Source organism: Emys orbicularis, chromosome 3, assembly GCF_028017835.1.
Source record: "Emys orbicularis isolate rEmyOrb1 chromosome 3, rEmyOrb1.hap1, whole genome shotgun sequence".
NCBI lineage: Eukaryota > Metazoa > Chordata > Testudines > Emydidae > Emys > Emys orbicularis.
Window position 1 is genome coordinate 88,119,223 of NC_088685.1, and position 24,072 is coordinate 88,143,294.

At 47.3% G+C, this 24,072-nt stretch overlaps 1 protein-coding gene across 1 annotated transcript in view; it reads right to left on the minus strand.

Moving 5' to 3' along the window:
* The window catches only part of REV3L (REV3 like, DNA directed polymerase zeta catalytic subunit), a 263,253-nt gene that overhangs the window by 139,885 nt on the left and 99,296 nt on the right, over positions 1 to 24,072 (minus strand). Inside the window, exons 2-3 of the mRNA XM_065401417.1 lie at positions 10,980 to 11,169; positions 184 to 258 (exon numbers count right to left, since the gene is read on the minus strand). Coding sequence (XP_065257489.1) covers positions 184 to 258; positions 10,980 to 11,169 — 265 coding nt within the window. The remainder of the gene's footprint in view (positions 1 to 183; positions 259 to 10,979; positions 11,170 to 24,072) is intronic.

A 24,072-nucleotide genomic window follows, 5' to 3' on the forward strand; every position in this document is an offset into this window, starting at 1 on the left:
GCGATTAATTTTTTTAATCGCATGAGTTAACTGTGATTAATCGACAGCCCTACTAATATTGTTATTATCTTAAATGTACATGTTTCTTCCAAATGAAAATACATGCAATAGTCATTTCACCTCCCTTTTTGGTTCATAAGCCACAGTGAACACTGTTGAGAGTTCAATTTTATATAGCCTTACCTTTTCACCATTGAAGGATTGTAAAGATAGATCTTCATAAACTCTCTCTCCTTTTCATGATAACCATAAAAAGGCCTGGAGAGCAATAAAACAAACAAAAAGATTACTGATTATATTGTAGCAATATTTACACTTAAATTCTCTCTCTATTTTATGTTTACCTTTCTCCACTCTAGAAGATAGGTTGGGCATTACACGTCTGGTGTTTTAGTCACAATTTATATATATTTATTTACACTTCCCAAACAAAACAAAATCTTTGTTAATTTAGAAGTAAAATTGCTCAACTGCAAACTCCACCAAAGCAATTACTAAAAATTTGGGAAATTGCTAGTTAAGATAATATTTGCACCCAGGACAATCAAAAGCCATGAGTCCGGTCACCCCATAAACCATTATAATCCAAATGCACTCATCTCAACATCATTTTTCAGTTCCAATGCACAGTCTTCCCTAAGGCATATATCCAATTCCTCAAAATCTTAATTCCAACCTAATATTTTCGTTAGGTACTAATAAAACATTATAGGTTTCTAAACTGAAAATATGTTGGTCTGTAAAATATCGGACTCTTGCTGAGGTCAGGAGTTCCGGTGTGTGAGGATGGGGGATTAAGGACATAAAAGTGAAGTGGTGGAAGGGCCATCAATATCCTGACTCCATACCATCCCTAGCAGAAATTTCAATCCAACGATCTTGGTCAGGTGGGTCAACCTAGAATCCTGTTCAGTTTGGCCACAGGAGGTTTGCCAGAGAGAGAGAGAAGCTGCCCGCTTTTGTTCTGAAGCACTTTGGATGGCAAATGTCTCCTCCTTCCTGCTTGTTGGGGAAGGGAGAAAGAGAAACAACACTGGGAGCTAGACTGTGGGCTTGTTTGTTCTTTTGACTTGGGGGAGGTTGGACAAGGAGCCCAGGTAAGATGGAAGACTGAGATGGATGAGGAGCCCAATGGTGGGGTTGATAGGGATAGAACAGACTGGGACTGGCTAGGCAAGGAGACTGGGGGTAGGATATTAGGATGAGGAGCCCCAAGAGGGAAACTGGGACTGGTAGCCAGGGTGTGCAGGGGAAGACTGGGACTTTGAAAAATAGCCCAGGGCTGGTTGGGTAAGGGATCCTGGGACTAGGTGAAGAGTCTGGGATGGAAGACTGGAGATTGGGACTGGGAGATGAGGCTAGACAGGAAGAAGCTAGATGGGACGGGGTAGAAGGGATTGTTGGCACAACAGCGCCCTAGTTTCCAGAACCTAAAATTGAACACAAGATTCAACAGTCTCAGCATTCCTTTGCTATCAGCAAATAGCTGTGAAACCCACTGGAGAAGTGTATCTCTCTATCCCCTGTAGTGTATGAGCCACATAAAAGATGCTAACCTACTACTTCTGTCTGTTACTTTGTTAGCTCAAGTGGCAGAGGTCTGTGGGGTGGTTCTAAAGGTTCCAATCCTGTTCATGACCCATGAGCATGTCAACATGATGCCACGTGATGGATTTTTCAGTTTCCTTTTTTTAAAACCTAGAAAATTACATACAACATTAAAAGAACATTAAGATTGCAAAGCTAAGCACTGAGAAGTTAGGAAATGCCTGAATTAAAGGTTACCTGTGCACTCTTTATTTGGCCCTATTGTGTGTATGCATTGAGATACAGTTTTAGTTGCACAATCACATTCTATTTTTCTCTACGGTACTCCTGTCTCATTCAGTGCACAGAACAGATCATGCTCAGGGGATGAATTAGAGTTGTGTAGTGAAGGAGGCTGCTGTCTGTAGGACCCCTGTCTCATTTGTTGCAGAAACTGGGGAAGGTGTGCAGTGAATGAGGTAGGGGACTGCTGGAAGAGAAAGAATGGTCTCCTGGTTAAGGAAGTTGAATGCCACCATGGAAGAACTGGATTCTACTCCTGCCTCTATTACAGTTCTTGTGATGCTAGGCAAGTCACAACTTTGTAAGTGGTCACTAACTGTGTATTCCTCATTTTCTGGGCGCCCAACTTGCGACTTTGGGGCCTGATTTGCAGGAGTCCTCAGCACTCACAACTTCAACTTAAGTCAATGAAGCTGTAAGTGCTTACCTTAGACCTTAGTTCATCCCGTGCTTTGCTGCACATTGGGCTACCCACATTTGCCATCCTTGCCTGTCAACTGCCCTTCTCTCCAAATCTTCCCATTTCATGTTGAGGTGCTTGATGTTGTTCAGAACTGTTCATTTCCATGTTATTCGCGGTCTTCCTCTCTTTCTTGCGTTTTCTGGTTTCCATTCAAGGGTGGTATTTGGTAAGTGTTCTTTTTCCATTCTCAGCACATGTCCCAGCCACTGATGTCTTCTTTTGTAGATTATTTTTGAGAGGGTACCTTGTCCAGTCATTTTTCTGACTTCTTCATTCGTCTTCCTATCTCTATGTTATTCCCAATATTCTTCTCAGACATTTGTGATGAAATGCATCCAGCTTTTGTGTATCTTTCTTGGTAAATGCCATGTCTCATTGCTATATGTTGTGATGGTGATAACAATTGCTTTGTACACATTCAGCTGTAAGTGCTACATAATGTTAAATACGCTGAAAAAGCAGACCCTAGGCATTTCAAATTGGGTACCCAAACTTAGAGGACACTTTTGACCTTAAATGCTCTGTGCCTCTGTTTCCCATCTGTAAAATGGAGATAATATCACATCATCTCACAGCGGTGTTGTGAAAATAAATTATTAATGTTTGTGAAGTACTCACCTGAGCATCCACATTGCATTGTGAACCAGGGCTTACAATTGCTGGACCCGGGCTAACATGTCCATACTGCATTACGCAGATCTTCTGACTCGAGTTTGTGGCTTGAGCTACACTGCAAAATGACAGGGCTTGGACCCAAGTTTCAGCAGGACTTGGGCTCTGACTCTCTCCACCCAGTTCCTGAGTGCTTTCTGACCCAAGTCAGACTGATTTGTGCATGGACAGAAGAGCAGTTTGAGCTCGAACCTGAGTCAGAGCCCAGGCTTAGTGTGCAGTGTAGACATATCCTAATAATTCTGTTTTCTGAGCAGGGTGTGAAAACTGTAGGGTAATAGTAACTTGGACTACACACTGAACAATGAAAAAACACAAAATCGACAATAGCTGCTCTTTCAGTGAACACCTCTATCCAGTGCACTGAATAAGGCAGGGATCCTGTGGAAGAACTTGTATGTGATCATGTAATTAAATTTTATTGAAGGAATATTAGGACTCTCAGAAACCATCCAAAAACCACTCACAACACAAAAGGGCCAGTTTCTTCAAGAACACAACTGACTTCTTCCAGAAACTCTGCAACATTAACAACCTTCCTCAGAACACCATCCTTGCCACCATGGATGTCATCTCCCTATCCACCAACATCCCTCACAATGACAGCATCACAACCTGCCTTGTACATCTACAGGTCAATGGACAACATACAGATATCCATCCCAAACACGTCTCCAAACTCATACATTTAATCCTCTCACATACAACTTTACATTTAACAACAAACACTTTGTCCAAACAATGTGAACAGCCATCGGTACAAGGATGGCTCCCCAATATGCCAAACTCCTCAAGGGCCACCTTGAGGAAGAATTTCTGGAAAAATGCACCACAAAACCAATGATATACCTGAGATACATTGATATTTTCATCCTCTGGACAGATGACCTAACCTACCTCATCCATTTCTACCACAACTTCAACCACCACCATCCATCCCTCAAAGTCTTGCTAGAACACTCCCACAACAGCATCAACTTCCTGGACACCATGATCAGCTTCAACAATGGAATTCTACAGACAACTATATACAAGAAACCGACAGATCAACAGACTTCCCTCCAAAGATCCAGTAACTGCCCCAGACACAGCAAGAAATCTGTTATCTACAGCCAGGCTCTCAGATATTACAGAATATGCTTCAAGGAGAAAGTCTGGAATACACACCTCAATACACTTTAGACTGCCTTCGCCAAACAAGAACATTTCAGAGTAGTAGACCACAGCATGAAATGGGTCACGCAAATACCCTAAGAGAACATGGTTCAATACAAAAAACAAAACAAAAAGCCCACCAACCGCACACCTTTAGTTGTCACTTACCACCCCACATTGGAACCCATACGGGGACCAAGTCCTGAAAGAAATCTTTTCCAAACCACCTCTTTTGGTCTAAAAGCAACCTGCTGACCTCATCATCAGAAGCAAGTTCCCCACAGACCAGGACATTTCAACTCAAACAGCACCAGACACTGCCAGAACAACAGATGTTACTCTTGGGGGAATTCTGCAACTCTGTGCATGCGCAGAATTCATGTCTGGCGCAGATTTTTTTTTCCTGCAGAAAATACATTCTGCCCAAGAAGTGCTGCAGTTCTATCTTTCACCCACCAAAGGCCACTGTGGTACCAAAACAGCCAGCAGTGTTGATCATAGCACCCTGTCTGTGGAGCCAGGTTAGGACAGACAGAGTGGGGCACACGGAGCTGCTGTGGGGGTTACAGACTGAGGTTCAGAAGGGTTAGTGGGGGGGGACAGGATGGGGCAAGGGCTCAGGAGCTAGTGGGGTGATAGCATTGAGCCAGGGAGAGAATGGGAGAGGTGCTGCAGTGCCACATGGGAACAGGGTGGAGAAGGGGTTCAGGATCACATGGGAACAGGGGGCTGCAGGGACACATGGGGAAGAGAGGCAGATGTGCCTGACTGAATGGGAGAGACTTGGGGTCAGCCAGGGTCAGCTAAAATTGTCTTGGGCAGTAGGGGCTCTCTCAATGACCATAGCTTTGTCCTTTTTGATCTTGGGTATAATCCTGGAGATCAGGGGAATTGGTGCTAAGGCATACAAGAATTCTCAAAACCACGGAAGAAGAAAGGAAGGGCATTCACACTTCCTCTAGAGGAAAAGTCCTTGCACTTGATGTCGTCCCACATGGCAAAGAAGTCTAATGATGGGAGTTCCCAACTGGTGAAATATTAGGTCTAGAATGGATTTCTGCATTTGTGGCTGGTTACCACATTCTTGCTCAGGAAGTCTACCAGGTTTGTGCTGATCCCTAGTAGATGCAGAGCTACCTGAGTCATTCCATGCTGGCACCATTCCCAGAAGCTGATTGCCTTTATAAAAAAAAAAAAAAAAGGTGTGGGGGGGTGATGATCAAATGATTCCCTGCTTGTTTCTGTAGTGTGTCGCCAACATGTTGCCCATCAGAATCTACACCATGGCATTTCGGAGGACAGGTAGGAAAGCCATGCAAGCCAGTGTGATGGTTCTCAGCTCCAAGATGTTCATGTAATTTTAGATCATCCTAAGACCACGAACCTTGCATATAAAAGTGATTCAAGTGGGCATCCCATCCTGTCCCAGATGTGTATGTGACTAGCATCACTGCTGAGGAAGGGACCAAGGAGGGTTGTCCTTTTCTTACGTTCATTGGATATAACCACGACTCGTGTTCCAACAGGATATGAGGCAGGACCGTGACTTGTTTGCTCACAAGATGTCTGGATGGAGAACAGACTTTCTCAGTCAGCACTGCAGAGGCCATAGGCAAAGTCTGTCAAGCAGTGTCACATATGTGCACGTGATCATATTGCCAAGGCTGCGGGGCCCCTGACACATACATACAGTTGTCGTCAATCTTGTCCACAAGTTGTATGCTATCAACTGAAGAGACTGGAACTGGTCCTCTGGTAGGAAACCTTTTACCAGACTAGAGTTGAGCCATGAATTTTACTGTCTGTGCAGTACAAGACACAACTTCTTGGTTCACCAGGAGTTCCAACTGGGAGAACAGGTAGAGGAAGCGATCCAGAGCTGCTTTGGTCTCATCCTGGGACTTGCCTCTGATCAGCCAGTTGTCTAAGTAAAGTAAATATGGATTCCTTGTTTCCTTTGCGCGCTATGGCCAGACACTTGGTAAACACTCTCAGTGCTGTAGGAAGTCCAAAGGGTAGAACACTCTATTGATAATGGCTGGGACCCACTCTGAATTTTTGGCATTTCTTGTGGGCTGGATGTGGCGAAGTGGAAGCACACCTCCTGCAAATCTAGAGCCGTGAGCCAGTCTTGAGCTTGGAGTGATGGCATGATGGAGGCAAGCATTACCATTCTGAACTTGAGACAGTGCATATGTATGTGTTGAATCTTCTCAGGTCTAGGGTAGGATGAAGACCTCTTTTAGTCTTTGGAATAAGGAAACACTGCAGTAGAAGCCTCTTTCCCTATATTCCTGGGGAACTTCCTCTATGGCTCCTAGACAAAGCAAAGAAGCCATTTCTGTTTGTAACAGACTCTTGTTAGAGGGGTCCCTGAAAAGGGACAGTGAAAAGGAGTGCATATGTGGTAGCCACAGGTGATGATCTCCAGCACCTATCTGCCTGCTGTTACAGCAGACCACGCCTGGTGGGATGGGGCAAAGCAGCTTCCAAAAGTCATTCTCTGGGGACTGGTTCCTGTACAGGCTTTGACTGTTCCATCAAATTTTCTGATGGAGGGTCACGGCAAAATGTGGGGCCAAAGCCAAGGAGGGTTGATGCCACTTGTTCTACCGTGGGTGTTTCCTGGCCTGACTCCATCTGCCTGGGGTAAGATGGGGTATGTGGTCTCTGCTGGTGCAATGATTGAGGGTGGTACACCTTTTGATAGGGTGGGGGAGGGCAAATTCCCAGTGAGCGTAAGGCTGGGAATCTTTCAGTACATGTAGGATGCTATCAGTCAGTTCAATGAGCAGCTCCAAGCCCTCCAAAGTAAAGTCCTTAATCGTGGCTTGTTAGTTGGGAGGGATACTCGAGGCTTGAAGCCATGCATGGTCACCACAATGATCACAGACCTGGCCACAGTGTCAAAGACATCCATTACTGCCTGTACATCTGTCTTGGCCACAAGTTGGCTTTCTTTTATAACACTTTCAGCTCCCCTCTGATTTTGTGAGAGAGCTAAGCCAGGAATGGTGTCATTCTGTCTCATGTTAACAAATCATATTTGGCCAGCAATGCCTGGGAGTTAGCCGCCCTCCACTGGAGCAAGGCCAGCGTGTATGACTTTCTTCCAAAAAGATCTTTGTCCTTAGGTGTGTTTTTGGTGGGCCTTGACTTCTCTTGGACACTCAAGGGAACCAAGGCTGGGGTGGGTGTAATAGTTCTTGAACCTCCAGGTGGTACCATGTTATAGGGAATTCATGTTTTAGTGGCTGGCATTTGCCGTAAGACTTTTGCCAGATCTAGGAGGCCTTCATTTATGAGAAGAGCAATTCCGGCTGGACCAATGGCCAACAAAATATCAAACAGCTTGTGAGACTTCACAGAGGTGACTGAAGTCTCAGTCTCCAGGGTATCTGTGATATGCACCAGGAGCTCCTGGAAGTCTTTGAAATTGTGCAGTGCCAGTATTGGTGCCAAAGCTATTGCCTCATCTGGGGATGAGGAGTCGTCGTTGTCGTCTTTGGGCAGTGAGAAGAGTCATTCAATTCTGAATTTCCTTCCTCTTTGTATTCTGGTAACTGAGGTTTTGCTAGCAAAGCCATAGAGAGGAGACCTCCTCCTCTTCTGAGATAGTGGGGACCACATCCTAGAGGCCTGGGAAGGTAGGCCTCAATAACTCCAGTAGTGTCACTATGGCATTCTCTATGGTTATGGAGGACTGGTGAATTGTTGGATGGATCAATACTAGTCCTGGTGTGCCTATGGTTGAGGTCTGTAGAGATATTCCAGCAAAAAGGTATGTCTTGGGGATGGTGAAGAGGAGTCCACCTGAATCATGGGTGGCACCAACTGGTAAAGCACTATCAGTACCGAGGACTGTGTCAATGGTGCTGCATATCTTGGTACCTAACACTCCTCCAGAGCACTCTGAGTCTGTGTTGTTGGTGATGGAGTCAAAATCACTGGGGGTACTTCCAGTACCAGAAGAGCCTGCTGTGCAGCAGTCTGCTCCTTTCTACTCGTCTCCATGTCATACTTGGACATACCAGCTTGTCTCCTAAAGTTTTTCTGTATCCCTCTTTATGGGAGGACACAGAGCTCCTTGTTAAGCTCCTGCCCCCATACTAGATCCAACACTAACTCTCACAGATTGCTCCTGCAGATGGAATTCCAGCCTCACATCCCTCTGGGATGTCAGACTCTCCCAAGCAGAATATCTTCTGTGCCCATCTTTCAGTGGAATCAGTCCACTGCAGGACAGACAAGGTTTTCCTGTGGGTTTTGAGTCCACCCTATTTTAAATTTCTGTACTGGGGGAGGGTTTTTGTACAGAAGGGTCTGCAAGCAACTTTTGGCTTGACAAGTAAATAAAAGAATGAAAGTCAATCTGAAATATCTCAGAAGATTTTAAGAAGGTTGCTTGAGAAGTTTAGTCCAAGCTAAAGTCCAGTGGGTCTGACACTAGCTAGGTTCCATCTCACCACAGGTAGTAAGAGGGAACTGAGGGTGGGTTGTGGCTGCCCAATCCTTTATGTCCTTGTATGTGAACACAAAGAGGCACAGGATACATGCATGGCCTCAATGGACATCGCTATTCAAAAAATCTGGTCTCAGGCACGTGAGGTGCATTTACTCCCTAGAGTGAGATCCACAATAACACATACTCAAAGAACTATTGGATTGTTCTTCGTTTCAGACAGGCAACCAGTAGATACAGTCAGTGTTCAAAGATTATCCTTCCTTTAACTCTGACTCTGCCTGCTTGTCTCTTCCACATTTTGAAATGTAGGTAGTAAATATTTATCTTAATTGTCCTTCCTACAGCAAGAAAGGCATGCAAGAACATCTGCAGGGCTTGGATTTGAGAAGGTAAAATTACAGAGCTCTCAGCACCTAAAGCATCTACCATTTGCATTCAGAACCTGACTTGAAGTTACAACAAAAGAGCTGCCAAGCTGCTAAAGAGAGGGACATGGGATCTGTTACTCTATCCCTGCAGCTTTCTGGCTGTGTTGCAGGATGGAGGAGGAGGACGAAGACAGAATGGTTGTCTTCACTAGATTACTCTGCTTAGTTTTCAATTTTGGTTCCTCCTCTCCAGTGAATAGCTCCAGTGCTTGTCTTCTTCTGCTAATCATATCTTTTGCAAGAAACCAGAGATAGGAAAGGATCAGATTAATAGTTTCATTGCTGCTCAAGTTTCTCACAGCAACAGTGGAAGCCAATAATACAGTGATCAGATTTAGTTCTGCTGCAGCCTATGTAAGCTCTGAGCAGTAACATAGGCACTGTCTGCAGTCTTCAGAAGGAACCATTGCAATGGTTCACTCTGGGAAGGTTATCTTGATAAGTATAATTGCTATGAACTAGGGACTGCCAAAAGTGCACCCTACTGGCTGGCTAGGCCAGTTTTGAACGCTTTTAAAAATGTCACCCTTTTTTCTAGATGAAAACAGATTTTGCATAAATTGTTTTGTATAATCGCGTATGTTCATCCAGAAAAGCTTCTTCTTCATCATGGATGAGTAAATTTTTCAATCCCTGGTTACGCGAGTCAAATAAATAGTGAATAAGAGAATCCTTAAATGTTAACATCTGGTAATAATAATCCTAACAATTCTTGGAACAGCAAAAACGTGCACTAAATAAGAAGTAAGCAAACATTGTTGTCCTGGGCCATATGTGAATGTCCTAGGGCCCTGTTTCAAGGCTTGGACCATCTACAGTGTCTGGTGACCAAGCATCACAAGATAATAGAGTGATATTTCCTATAAGAGGGAGCCTGTGCAGTCTGAGGGGGAGAAACCTGCAGGATTGCCCCTGCAAGAGACCCATCGTCAGAAGGGATGTGGAAAGGGGCTCTCCATACCAACCGGATGGAAAGACCTGGCTGTAGCAATCTGACATAAAGGACCAAAAAAAAAAACCACAGAGTCCTGCATGGATACAAAACTTGTATCTGCATCCGATCTGCTATCCGCAAACAAGCTCCGCAGATATCCAGATCTGCAGGGCTCTAGATATAAAATTTGGATCCGAGTCCATCCATGATCCACAAACATAGTCAGCAGATATAAAGCAGATATCTGCAGATTTGCAAGGCTCAACAAAAAAGCAGGAGACCTAAGAGGAAGAGGCTTTCTTTAGGAAACACCAAATAGCAGGACCTAAGTTTTGGTAAGGAACTACTGAAACCAGCAAGTGGTTGAAGGAACTGTAGAGTTTGGAAAATACAGGCTTTTATTTACAGTAGAACCTCAGAGTTACGAACATCAGAGTTACGAACTGACTGGTCAACCACACACCTCATTTGGAACTGAAAGTACGCAATCAGGCAGCAGCAGAGATAAAAAAAAAGCAAATACAGTACAATACTGTGTTAAACAAACAACTAAATAATAGAGAAAGTTTTAAATTTTTTTGACAAGGTAAGGAAACTGTTTCTGTGCTTGTTTCACTTAAATTAAGATGGTTAAAGGCAGCAAATACAGTACTGTACTGCGTTAAACATAAAGTACTAAAAAAATAAAGGGAAAGCAGCTGCATTTACTCAATGTTGAGTTGTAAATTTTTGAAAGAAACAATAACATTTTGTTCAGTTATGAACATTTTAGAGTTACAAATAACTTCCATTCCTCAGGTGTTGTAACTAAGAGGTTCTACTGTATGTTGACATTAAATTGTTATTTTACTACAGTTATGTTATTTTAATAAACCAGACCCCAGAAGGGATGCTGTTAGATGCATATAAGCATGTGTAGTTACTGGTGAGTTCAAGGACAAACTGAGGCAGTGGACCTCCCAATGCCAAACAGGTATGCTGACCCTTCTACATAAATAAAACTAACAATAACATAATGTAAGTTATACTTACATTCCAGATACTAATGACACTTTGAACACATGTTGAACAGTAGAAGATGGATTGCCTAAAGCCACATTGAGTGCTCGGTCAATGCTGAATGCCACCTGACGAAGATAGTGTTCTGACTGCTTCCCATAACCATCGTATGGCACGTAGAGATAAGGAAAGATACCATGTAAATGGAGACAAGTCTTCTGACCTAGAAAGAAAAAGAAAGTCAAGCTTAGCAGCTTTTTCATGTAATAACAGATGTAAAAATATTCTGTACAGTCATCCAACTAACACGAATATAAAATCCACATACTTGGGTTACTAGGTGTCCCAAGTGGAACCAAAGCTATAATGTAATGTAAGTTTGGATATGCAGCTTCTACCTGCTTAATAATCGATAAACGGGGTACCTTCTGCTTAAAAAAATAACTTACCAACTGTAAATAGGGGGGCTTTAAAAAAAATATTTAACTATCAATTGAAATTGTCCTCTACAGTATTGTTCAGCAAGGTAAGATTTCTCAAACGAAGAAGAGAGGCACAAAAAGGCCCAGGGAAAATAAGATGATATTCTTTCTTGAGGAATTATTTTTCCAGGAAGGACTCAGGAATGCTAAAAATAAATTCTCGTATTGACTGTCTCTAAACTCGGTATTTAATTTTTTCCAAAACTACTATAAAATATTCTATTGCATTTGATGCAGGGAAAAAAGACAGCAATACAACCATAAGATGATAAAATCCTATATACACTTCACAATATTAAACAATTAAAAGAAAATCAATCATGGTACTGCCAGAAACATGGGGAATGTATTTCCACTGAGATATTTTCACACATATCAAAAATCTATTGAAAACTCTATTTAAATACTCCAGATTTGTGTTCCAAAAATAAGTACCAGGAAAAGGGACCGCAGGGGAGTCGTACCAGCACACAGTCCCTAATGCCCCTCTCCCTGCACCCTGAGCTACCCCTACCTGCACACAGCCCCAGCTACCCTCCTCCCAGCACCCTGAGCTACCCCCTGCCTGCACATAGCCCAGCTACCCTCCTCCCTGCACCCTCCTGCCTGCGCACAGCCCCTAGCTACCCCCCCCCTGCACCCTGAGCTACCCCCCTGCCCACACACAGCCTCAGCTACACTCCTCCCTGCACCCTGAGCTACCCTGCCTGCACACAGCCCCAGCTACCCCCCTGCACCCTCAGCTACCATCCTGCCTGCACACAGCCCCTAGTTACCCCCTCCCTGCACCCTAAGCTGTTTTCAAACTTTTTGAGCTAAGCCCTCCACCTTTGAGTTATAATTTTTGGTTGCATGCCCCCGCCCCCCCAACCCAGACAGGCTGGGTGGCCTGCTGAGGTGAGTAGGGGGTGGAGGTGCTGCTCCCTCCCTGCGGAGATGGCTCGAGCCCCACTGGCCCCTGCCCCCCCAAAATAGAAGTCAAACTACACCTATGCCCAAGGCCCCTGCCCCGAGGTTCCCCACCCACCCCAACCCCGGCAGGCCCTGGAGTTTTTATAGCATGTCGAGGTAGGCCTCACAGAGAAAAAGGTTGAGAACCCCTGCTATAAATGGCTCTACTTTTGCTAACAGGCTGTTATGTCCTATTCCAAAAGAAATTAGCTATAACAACTGAGATATTACCTAACACTGCCTTTCTTAAGTACGTTGTGTCAGGGAAGATCAAGTGTGTAATTCCCATATCTTAGGAAAGTTTAAGAAGAGAGAGACTATCATATAGGGACAGGACAACAGTGATTTGTATCCTCCATTATGCAATGTTCCATCGTGAACAAACAGTCCCCCATAGTTCCACAGAACTACAACTTGCAATTACAGCTAGCACACCTTTATTTTTAATACACAACTTGCTCATATTTATTTCTAAATGAATAGAAGGAATTACTGTTTTTATTTAGTAAATAGCTAATCTTTCTAATCTGCTTTATTCCTTCTTCAAATAAGTCATGTGTTGTAACTGCTGCCTGCTAACATCACTAATCTGGCTACTGCAAGCAGAAAATGTTTCAAGAATTCAGGCAGTTAACTAGTCACTTTCAATAAGCCACAACCACTTCATTGTTAGTACATGCATTTACATTATTTTGATGTTTCATTTAAACTACAATAGAATATAATCTACATGAAATATAAGGTAGTACTGGAGGTAAGGTTTGCCCAATTTACCTGATACGTTAAGCAGTAAAGTAGTTAGTTATGTAAGTGTAAATGGTGCTGGTGGTGGGGGAGAGACACAGTGAAGAAAGGAAGCCATCCAAGTTAAAAAATGACAAGGAGAAATATTTACTTGTGCTGACAATAGATCTCTACTTCTCCACAGCGGAATACTATAACATGAGCATAAAAGATCTCTGCCAGTGTACCTCTACGCTGTTTTGGAGGTATCACTTCTATGGTAAGAAGTAAATTCAGTCCCTGTGCCCATTCATAGATTTCCCCCTCCCTATTGAGACTGCTAATAAAGATTTAAATTAAGGCTAGGTGTGATGTCAGCTTTGAAGTGTAGCTGTACATTCATTAGGAAATGGATGTAGACCAATTATTTGTTTCACACTCTTCTCAGTAGCCATCAGATAACAATTTTGGGAAACTACTGAACTGTGATGGATTTGAATCTATGACCTTCCGGTGAAAAACTCTTTAACCCCTTATTGATTTTTTTTTTTTTAATTTACATTAACATGATTAGTTCCACTGTTCAGGAATTGTTTTTATGCTGTCAACACATTTATTAAATCAAAGCAAATGCAATACAGAACAGATTAAGTTACATAATGAAGAATGTCAGCTCTATACATACATATTCAAGGACCACATTCTGCTGTTACATTGGTGTAACCCTGAGGATCTCCTTTGTAGCAACAGAGCAAAATTGCAACTCTGAGCAGAATTTTGCACACTACTCATGTATGAAGTGCCTAGATACCACTGTGATTTGTATGCAAAGTACTCAGATGTAAGATGTTCTACCATAGGACTACAGCAAGATAATACTCAAATGCAATAAGTAAAACCAACATATATTTTATTAGTATTACAATGAAAGGTCTCAATCCCTGGCTCTGGTCAAGATGTACTCAGAGTACATGAGGCGGTGGGGGCAACGCCACTGATCTTTAGGAATGCCAGGAGCCAGTTTGGCTCCGTCACGTCCGGTGGGAGGTTGTGTTTCCGGGTTAACGTGTCCATACCGCTACCTGCTGTCCGCGGAGTCTGAGCGGCCCCCGCCGGCAGGGGCAGGAAGAGGGACCCGGCCCCACAGGAGTTGCAGCGTCTGCGAGGCCTGTAAGTGGGGAAGGGTCCTGGGTCCCAGCTGCGTCGTGTGCCCGCCCGCCCCGAGCACGGCCGGCCCCGCTCCCTGGACTCAGGCAGGCTGCCCCGGGGTTGGAGCCCCGGTGCCGGGATGAGCTCGGCTCTGTACTGGGACAGGCCGCGTCCCACAGCCCGAACCCAAGCCCGGGGGCTGAGCGGGGCCAGCAGCCGGGACCCCAGCAGGCAGCAGCGTACCATAAAAAATCGGCTTGCGTGCCATAGGTTGCTGACTCCTGTCCTAGATCCTGGACCCTGGAAACAGCTGGGTCGCGCCTCTTTCCCCACCCCAGGTCATTGGACCCTGCTCTCCTCCGGCATTGAGGGCAGAACCCAGGAGTCCAGAGCCCTAGTCTCCGTTCTGCCTCCCCAACCCCTCGAACAACTAGAGCCCAGCTGGAAACCTAGGAATCCAGAGTCCTCGCTCCCAGCACTCCTCCCCCGAGCGTCAGCCACCAGCCCCTTCCCGGAGCCCTGGAGTCCCAACTCCCACCCCGCTCCACCCCCCCACACACCCCCCAAGCCCCTGCCCTGATCCCTGCACCCCACTCACACACACCCAGCCCTGATCCCTGCACCCCATTCACACACACCCAGCCCTCTGCCCTGACCCCTGCACCCCCTCATACACCGCCAGCCCCCTGCCCTGACCCCTGCACCCCCCCACGACCCCATCCCTGACTCCAGCACCCCCACACATACCCAGCCCCCCCCACACCCCATGCCCTGACTCCTGCATCCCCCTCACATGCCCTCTGCCATGACTCTTGCACCCTCCTCACACACCCCCAGCCCCCTGCCCTGACTCCTGCACCCCCACACATCCCCAGCCCCCACACACCCCATGCCCTGACTCTTGCACCCCCCACATCCCCACCCTGAGCACCAAATGGGAGCTCCTGCACCGCCTCCCCCACATTCCCACCTTGCACCAAATGGGAGCTGCCCAGGTAAGCACTCCACACCCAAACCTTCTGCCCCAACCCTGAGCCCCCTCCCTCATTCTAGCTCCTGGCCAGAGCCTACACCCCAACCCCCAGCCTGCTCCTTCACCCCCAGCTCTGTGCTCAGTGCACTCCCACCCTCAGCTCAGTGCAAAGAGAGAGGAAGAGAATGGGCTCGAACCAGTGAGAAGGTAGGTACCCACTCTATGTGGGCAGGGCCGGGACCCCAGACCAGCAGCGGGTTGAGCAGCAGCGGGCTGAGCCGCTCAGCCCACTGCCAGTCTGGGGTCCCGGCCTCCGGCCCCGCTCAGCCCGCTGCCGGCCCCCGGTTCTGGCTGTCGGCCCCTTGCCAGCCGGGGTCCCGGCCGCCGGTCCCACTCAGCCTGCTGCCGGCCTAGGTGAACGGAACCCCAGGCCTGCAGCGGACTGAGCGGGCCGGCGGCGTAAGATCAGCATTTTAATTTAATTTTAAATGAAGCTTCTTAAACATTTTGAAAACCTTGTTTACTTTACATACGACAATAGGTATATTTCCATATAACTAAACTATCTCATAGAACTGGAAGGGACCCTGAAAGGTCATCAAGTCCAGCCCCCTGCCTTCACTAGCAGGACCAAGTACTGATTTTGCCCTAGAATCCTAAGTGGCCCCCTCAAGGCTTGAACTCAAAACCCTGGGTTTAGCAGACCAATGCTCAAACCACTGAGCTATCCCTCCCCCCATTTAATATAGACAGAGAGACCTTCTAAAAAACGTTAAAATGTATTACTGGCACGGGAAACCTTAAATTAGAGTGAATAAATGAAGACTTGGCACACCACGTCTGAAAGGTTGCCGACCCCTGATCTAGGAGATAAAGGTATAACAAGAACCAATGGCTGGAAGTTGAAGATATTCAATTTAGACTAGAAATATGGCATAAGTTTTAAAACAGTGAAGGTAATTAACCATTGGAAAACGGTTACCTACCTTTCGTAACTGTTGTTCTTCGAGATGTGTTGCTTGTGTCCATTCCAAGTCCATGTGCGCGCACAACTTGCATAGTCGCCAGAAGGTTTTTCTCCTAGCGCTATCTGTCAGGTTGGCTCTGGAGCTCCCTGGAATCGCACCTTCATGGCGGTGTATATAGGTCCCTGCCAACCCGCCGCCTCTTCAGTTCCTTCTTGCTGGATACTCAGAGAGGGGAGGCAGGTGGCTCTTGGAATGGACATGAGCAACACATCTCGAAGAACAACAGTTAGAAAAGGTAGGTAACGCTTTTTTCTTCTTCGAGTGATTGCTCACGTCAATTCCAAGTAAATGACTACAAAGTAGTCCCTAGGAGGAAGGGTCAGAGTTCACCGAGTCGTAGACTGTAGCACTGCTCTGCCAAATGCAGCATCGTCTCTAGCCTGCTGTGTGATGGTGTAGTGAGATGTAAAGGTGCAAATAGATGACCACGTCACCACCCTGCAGATATCTTGAATAGGAACCTGGGCCAGGAACGCTGCAGATGAAGCTTGCACTCTTATGGAGTGCACCATTAATGCTGGGGCTGGTATCTTTGCTAAGTCGTAGCATTCCCTGATACAGGCCATTATCCATGAAGAGATTCTTTGGGACGACACCGGGAGCCCCTTCATCTGCTCAGCCATTGCAATAAAGAGCTGTGTTGATTTCTAAGATGGCTTTGTCCGCTTGATATAAAAAGCTAACTCTCATCTGACATCCAGGGAATGGAGCATCCATTCCCGGTTATTAGCACGTGGCTTAGGGAAGAATGCTGGAAGAAAAATGTCCTGATTCGCGTTAAATTGAAAGACCACCTTTGGGAGGAAAGCTGGGTGCGGCCACAACTGCACCTTGTCTTTATAAAACACAGTGTAAGGTGGCTTGGACGTCAGGGCCTTGAGCTCAGACACCCTCCTGGCTGACGTTATAGCCACTAGGAATGCCATCTTCCAAGAAAAGTAAAGGAGAGAGCATGTTGCTAGAGGCTCGAATGGAGGGCCCATCAGCCTCGAGAGCACCAGGTTGAGCACCAGGCTTGCGGGTTGAGCCACCACTGGAGGGACTCGAGGACCTGAGGAGTGAGTGTGACCAGTCTGTCTAGGTGTCTCAGTTTGGCCTGTATACCCAGGCTAGCCAAACCTAAAGGGAACAGAACCGCAGATCTGGCATGCTGTACCACATACGTGCAAGCAGCCATATGCCTGAGTAGTCTCAGGCAATTCCTCGCCATAGTGGTGGGAAATCTTCTGAGATCCTCTCTGATGGCACTTCATGGTGAGGAAGCAAGATTCCAGGAGGAATGCTCTGGCCTGACTGGAGTCCAGGAGGGCTCTGATGAATTCTATCCTTTGCGTGGGGGTTATGGTTGAATTTGCCATGTTCAGAATGAGCCTGAGCCTGTGGAACGTAGACCGCTTCAGGCTCACGTGGTCCTCCACTTGGCCCAGGAGCAGCCCTTGATTAGCCAGTCATCTAGGTTCAGAAATATTTGCACTTGCTGCTTCCGTAGGAAGGCTGCCATGCCCGCCATGCACTTGGTGAACACCTGAGGGGCTGCTGAGAGGCCGAAGGGGAGGACCATGAACTGATAGTGGGTGTTGCTGACCAAGAATTGAAGGAACCATCTGTGGAACAGCATTATGGACACGTGAAAGTACACGTTCTTCAAGTCGAGGGCAGCGTACCACTCCCCCAGATCCAGGGAGAGAATGATGGAAGCCAGGGAGACCATGCAAAACTTTAACTTCTTCATCAATCTGTTTAGATTTCGTAAGTCTAAAATGGGCCTGAGCCCATCCTTGGCCTTGGTGATTAGGAAATAATAGGAGTAGAACCCCTGCCCCTGAACTCCAGAGGCACCTCCTCTACCACCCCAAGTTGTAGGAACTAGAAGTTGCTTGTGAGAGGGATGGGGAGGGTGGGTGAGAAGGCGGAAGGAACCAGAATTGGAGAGAATATCCCAATTCTACTGTGCTCAAGACCCATCGATCTGAGGTTATTTGAGCCCTGGCACGGTAGAAATGGAATAGATGATTCACAAAGGGAGGAAAAGGATCCGGGATTTGACCTGGTGCGTCGCCCCTGGGCGCACCTTCAAAAGTTTGGCTTAGAGGCTGAGGACTGCTTTGCTGCACCCTGGTCCTGACCAGAGGAGGACTGAGAGGGTCTCCTTCTCTTACTCGTGCACCACTTCCCCTGGGGTAGGGTGAGGGTGGCATATGCAGCCGCAGGGACTTAAGGGTTGCCCACGAGTCCTTCAGGCTGTGGAGCCTACTGTCTGTTTGCGCTGAAAAGAGTCCTGAACAGTCAAAAGGCAAGTCCTGGATGGTGTTTTGGACTTCATGTGGGAGTACCAAGACTTGAAGCCATGAGCTGCGTCTCATGGCTATCGCGGTTGCCATAGTCTGAGTAGCTGAGTCCGCCGAGTCCAGGGAGGCTTGTAAGGAGGCCTTCGAGACTACCTTGCCCTCCTCCAGATCAGCCGCAAATTCGGAGTGGGAGTCTGCCAGTAGCAGTTCCTGGAACTTGGACAATGTGTTCCAGGAATTGTAGCAATAGCAGCTCAGGATCGCCTGCTGGTTGGCTAAGCAAAGCTGGAGCCCCCGGTAGAATACACCTTTCTACCGAAGAGATCCAGCTTCTTCACCTCTTTAGACTTAGGAGTCGGTCCCGACTGTTCCTGTCTCTCTTTCTGGTTGGCCACCTCCACCACCAGAATACCCAGTTGAGGATGGGTAAACAGGTTCTCATACCCCCTGGATGGCACAAAATATTTCTGCTCTACCCCTTTCACGGGGGGAAGGGGAAGAGAGGTGAGTGTTTGCCATAGCACCTTAGTGGTGTTCTGGATAGTTTTAATGAGGGGCAAAGCCACACTCGAAGGGCCTTCAGGGACCAGAATGTCCACCATAGGGTCCGTCTCCTCTGAGACCTCCTCCGCCTGCATGTTGGGGTTTTGAGCCACCCTTCTGAGCAGCTCCTGGTGTGCCCTGGTGTCCATGGCAGGCAGTGTGGTGGAAGTGCCCTCCAACGCTTCAACTGGGGAGGATGAGGATGATGTCCGCGAGGGCAACAGGTCTTCCTGCCCCTCTGGTTCGCAGGGATCCCCTTGTGTCAAGACACCTTGTGCGGTGCCGGGGGTGGTGCTGGTTCCCAGGCCGGTGCCCACCTCAGTACCAGTCCTGGTGCAGGGACCCGCATTGGTCTCGGTGCCAACCTGCGTGCCCATCTCCTGCCCTCGCGGAGGTTTCCTGGGCCACCAAAGTCACTGATGGAGGGACTTGCGCCTCCAAAAGGGATCTGGACCCCGGCCCTTGGGCTTGGTGGTAAGCCCATAGTGTCCAGAAGGGCCATTGAGCTGGCACCTGCCATTGCGGAGGCCAGGACATCACGGGTAGAAGTTGCCCTTCTTCCTGTTTTGAGCAGCGCCACGAATGGTGCCGGTTCTGCTGAGAGGCGTATGACTCTGCCTCCGAGTCCCTTGAATAGTCCGACCTCAGCAACCAGGGCAGTGCAGACCGAGATGGGGCCGGGGAGTGGTACCGAGGCAAAGGAGAGTGGTGCCGCATCATTGTCGGCTTGCCTCTCGAGGGCACAGTGCTTCTCTGTGGCACCAGTATGGGGGGCTGCGCCGTCATCGCGATAAGGTTCCTAGCCGCCTCCTAGGTGTCCGGTGTGGAAGGGAGGTCTATGTCCTCCTCCTGACACTCCCACACCGGGGAGACCACAAGAACCTGACTCGACGTACCTCCCCGTGAGGCCGGAGTCAATGGTGCCGGCAGAGTCGTAGCCAGAACAGGGTGTCCTGACATGGGACACACCCAGCTGGTGCCTGTTCGCTCCACTACTTTAGTAGAAGAGCTCCCTCTATCCGTCGTCTTCTTGTGGAGCACTGGCGAATGGGAACAGTGCTGGGCACTCGCACTGGAAGAGGTCTTCGGCACCGGGGAATGGCGGTGCCGAGGGTCCCTGGAGCCAGACTCCTTTCTTGATGCCGTAGCCTCCCTTACCGAGGCTGGCGCGCTCCGCACCAAAGTGCTGGGCTTGGGGTCGGACGCCGCCTTGGGATGAAGGGCTGATTCCATAAGGAGCAGTTTCAGCCTAAAGTCCCTTTCTTTTTTGGTCCTTTGTCTCAAGCCTCTGCAGATCCTGCACTTATCTGTTTGGTGTGCCTCTCCCAGACATTTCAGACAGGAGTCATGTGACTATCCCTTTGGCATAGGCTTCAGACAGGACCTGCATGGCTTGAAACTCTGAGACTGAGACATGCTCCGGTTTCCGGGAGGGGAAACGTGATGTGGGGGGGAGGGGGAGGAAGGCCTCCAACTGAAACTTATCTAAACTAACTATACTATTTACACTACAGTAATTATAAGTTTTTAACTATTTACAGGTAACATTGAACAAAAGTCCACTAGGGGATTGCTTGCTGTTCGCAAGAGAAGCTGCTCCAACGACCGTCACTGGTGGTAAGAAGGAACTGAAGAGGTGGCAGATCGGCAGGGACCTATATACACCGCCATGAAGGTGCGACTCCAGGGGGCTCTACAGCTGACCCGACGGGTACCCACTAGGGAAAAAAACCTTCCAGCGACTGTGCAAGCGACATGCACACACCTACCTGGAATCGACATGAGCAAGCACTCGAAAAAGAACAATTTATTAAGGGTTGTGGTAGATTCTCCAACATTGGACATTTTGAAACCAAGACTGGCTGTTTTTCTAAAGGATAGGGTTCTACTTCAAATAAGTTAATTTGGGGGAAGATCTATGGCATGTGTTATGCAGGAGGACAGACTAGATGATCACAATGGTACCTTCTAGTCTCAGAATCTATGAAAATAAATCTGGCTTCTACAGTGTTTCATACAAAGTATCATCAAATGCACTATATATATCTTGTGACTGATATGGCAATCTCCTGCAATATCCTTGGAAAATCTTACTGAATACAATTTAAGTATCTTTATTTTCCCCTTAGTGATTCAGCAAGGGAACTCACTCTCAGGTTTTTTGCTCCCTAGGTGTTGACTTTCTTCAGTGGAGACCAGCATCTGTCTCCCTCCTGACCAGGGTATTTCCAGGCTGAACATTTCCCTACCTTCACTGTGTTATTCCCAGAAAAAGACATCTGCCTAAATAGGCCTTCTTGCTTTCTGTCTTCAGAGAATAATCACAGTAATAGCCAACAGTTACAAGCTACCACACTGTTCTTTCTAAGCAAGTATATTTTATTCTTAAGGTAAAAGCACTAGAGAGAAAACATTTTTAAAAATCAAATAAAACCTACACGCATGCTAATAAGGTTAACAGACATCACACTTCTTTCCCACCATATCCACAAGGGTTCTTAGTCAATGTCAGTCCTTCCAACTCTGCCTCATGGACTGGGGCCCTCTCTGGACCAGAGATGCTGTCTATTTGCTGCATCAGAACAAAGCCACTGAGTCATCTTAAACTCAGGATATTTATTCAAAAGTCCTTTCTTTGTCTGTTGGTCACTGGACAATCCAGACTGGGTCTCTGAACTTTCTCCTGTAACAGCAGACAAAGAATCCCCCATCTCAGGGCAACGCTTCAAAGGCTGACTCTGTAGGTGAGGGGTTGCAATCCCCTACTCTCCAGTAGTTCCTAGGAATTCCACTTCATACATGTTGTTCCAAAAGATCAATCATGTCTGGTACACTATTCAGCATTGTCTTTTGAAGTTCACATTATCTCGCAGAGATCGCATTAATCCTTATCCCACAATAGTACACAAACATGTGCATTTTCAATACAATGGACCCCAAACGTATTAAACATAATTCAATAAGGTTTAACTTAATTCCATAATGTTTGCCTACGATATTGCAGAATATTGTCATATCTGTCACATAGGTTTGAAGGACTGACTCCTACCAGAGTCCTTGCTGAATTCAGGGGGAAGGAGGTGATCTCTAGTAAGCTTCAGAGGGGGTAGCCGTGTTTGTTTGTATCCACAAAAACAACGAGGAGTCCGGTGGCACCTTAAAGACTAAGGCCTGGTCTACACTAGGCGTTTATGTCGAATTTAGCGCCGTTACATCGAATTAACCCTGCACCCGGTCCACACCACGAGGCTATTTAGTTCGACATAGAGGTCTCTTAAATTCGACTTCTGTACTCCTCCCCAACGAGGGGAGTAGCGCTAAATTCGACATGGCCATATCGAATTAGGCTTGGTGTGGATGGAAATCGACGCTAATAGCTCCGGGAGCTATCCCACAGTGCACCACTCTGTTGACGCTCTGGACAGCAGTCCGAGCTCGGATGCTCTGACCAGCCACACAGGAAAAGCCCCGGGAAAATTTGAATTCCTTTTCCTGTCTGGGCAGTTTGAATCTCATTTCCTGTTTGGACATCATGGCGAGCTCAGCAGCACTGGCAACTATGCAGAGCTCTCCAGCACAGATGGCCGTGCAATCCCAGAATAGAAAGAGGGCCCCAGCATGGACTGATCGGGAAGTCTTGGATCTCATCGCTGTGTGGGGTGATGAGTCCGTGCTTTCCGAGCTGCGCTCCAAAAGACGGAACGCAAAGATCTAGGAGAAGATCTCTAAAGCCATGGCAGAGAGAGGATACAGCCGGGATGCAACGCAGTGCCGCGTGAAAATCAAGGAGCTGAGACAAGGCTACCAGAAGACCAAAGAGGCAAACGGACGATCCGGATCCCACCCCCACACATCCCGTTTCTACGAGGCACTGCATTCCATCCTAGGTGCGGCCGCCACCACTTCCCCACCACTGACCGTGGACTCTGAGGATGGGATATTGTCCACGGCCGCTTCCTCGGACATGGTAGCAGACGGGGAAGATGAGGAAGGAGATTAGGAGGACGAGGCAGTCGACAGCGCTTACCAAGCTGATTTCCCCGACAGCCAGGAGCTCTTCATCACCCTTACAGAGATCCCCTACCAACCCTCCCCAGCCTGTAACCCGGACACAGATTCAGGGGAAGGATCAAGCGGTAAGTGCTTTAAACATCTAAACATTTATTTTTAACAAAACTGGAATATTAAGAATAAGAACAATGTGTGCTTCATGATTTCTTTACCCTGGGCGCTTAAGTATTCAGTTCGAACTATTTAAAAAAAATCTAACAGTGTCCGGTTGTGCATGATTCTGCTGCCCAAGCTACTCCACTCTTTAGTCCCTGCCACTGCAGCTATATGAAAATCCGGTCTATATGTCCGGGAATAGAGCAATAATCCTCCACGGACATCTCGACGAAGCTCTCCTGCAGGTAATGGGAAAGCCTGTTCATCAGGTTCCTGGGGAGAGCGGCCTTACTGGGTCCTCCGAAGTAGGAGACGTTCCCGCGCCAGGAGACAAGCAAGTACTCCGGGATCATTGCCTTGCACAGCATGGCGGCATAGGGCCCTGGTCTTTGCAGGCTTTCCCAAAGCATCCTTTCCTTCTCGCTGTCCGAGATCCTCATGATAGTTATGTCGCTCATGATGACCTGCTTTGAATTAGGTAGGGGACTGTTAGTATTGGGACTGCTTGCAAGTTCCTTTACAGAACTGTAACCGCTGGTTTACAGCCACGCGGTGGAGGCAGGAGAGGGGCAGCATACAGGGATCTTTCCCTGGGACATCCGCGAGGGGGTGGGACAGGGCCACAGTTCATGCTTGGCCGATTGCTGGCAGCAGAGACTGGCATTGCTTTCAATGTGAAAGGAGGCCAGTGGTACTACTAAAGTTTTAAGCAGCCACAAGTCTACGGCTTACCATGTTTGCCTGCTACAGAGATTAAGGTGTCCTGCCACGCTTCCCAGATCGGCAGTGCAAAACCCCAGGCACTGAAGGCGAGGTCCGAAA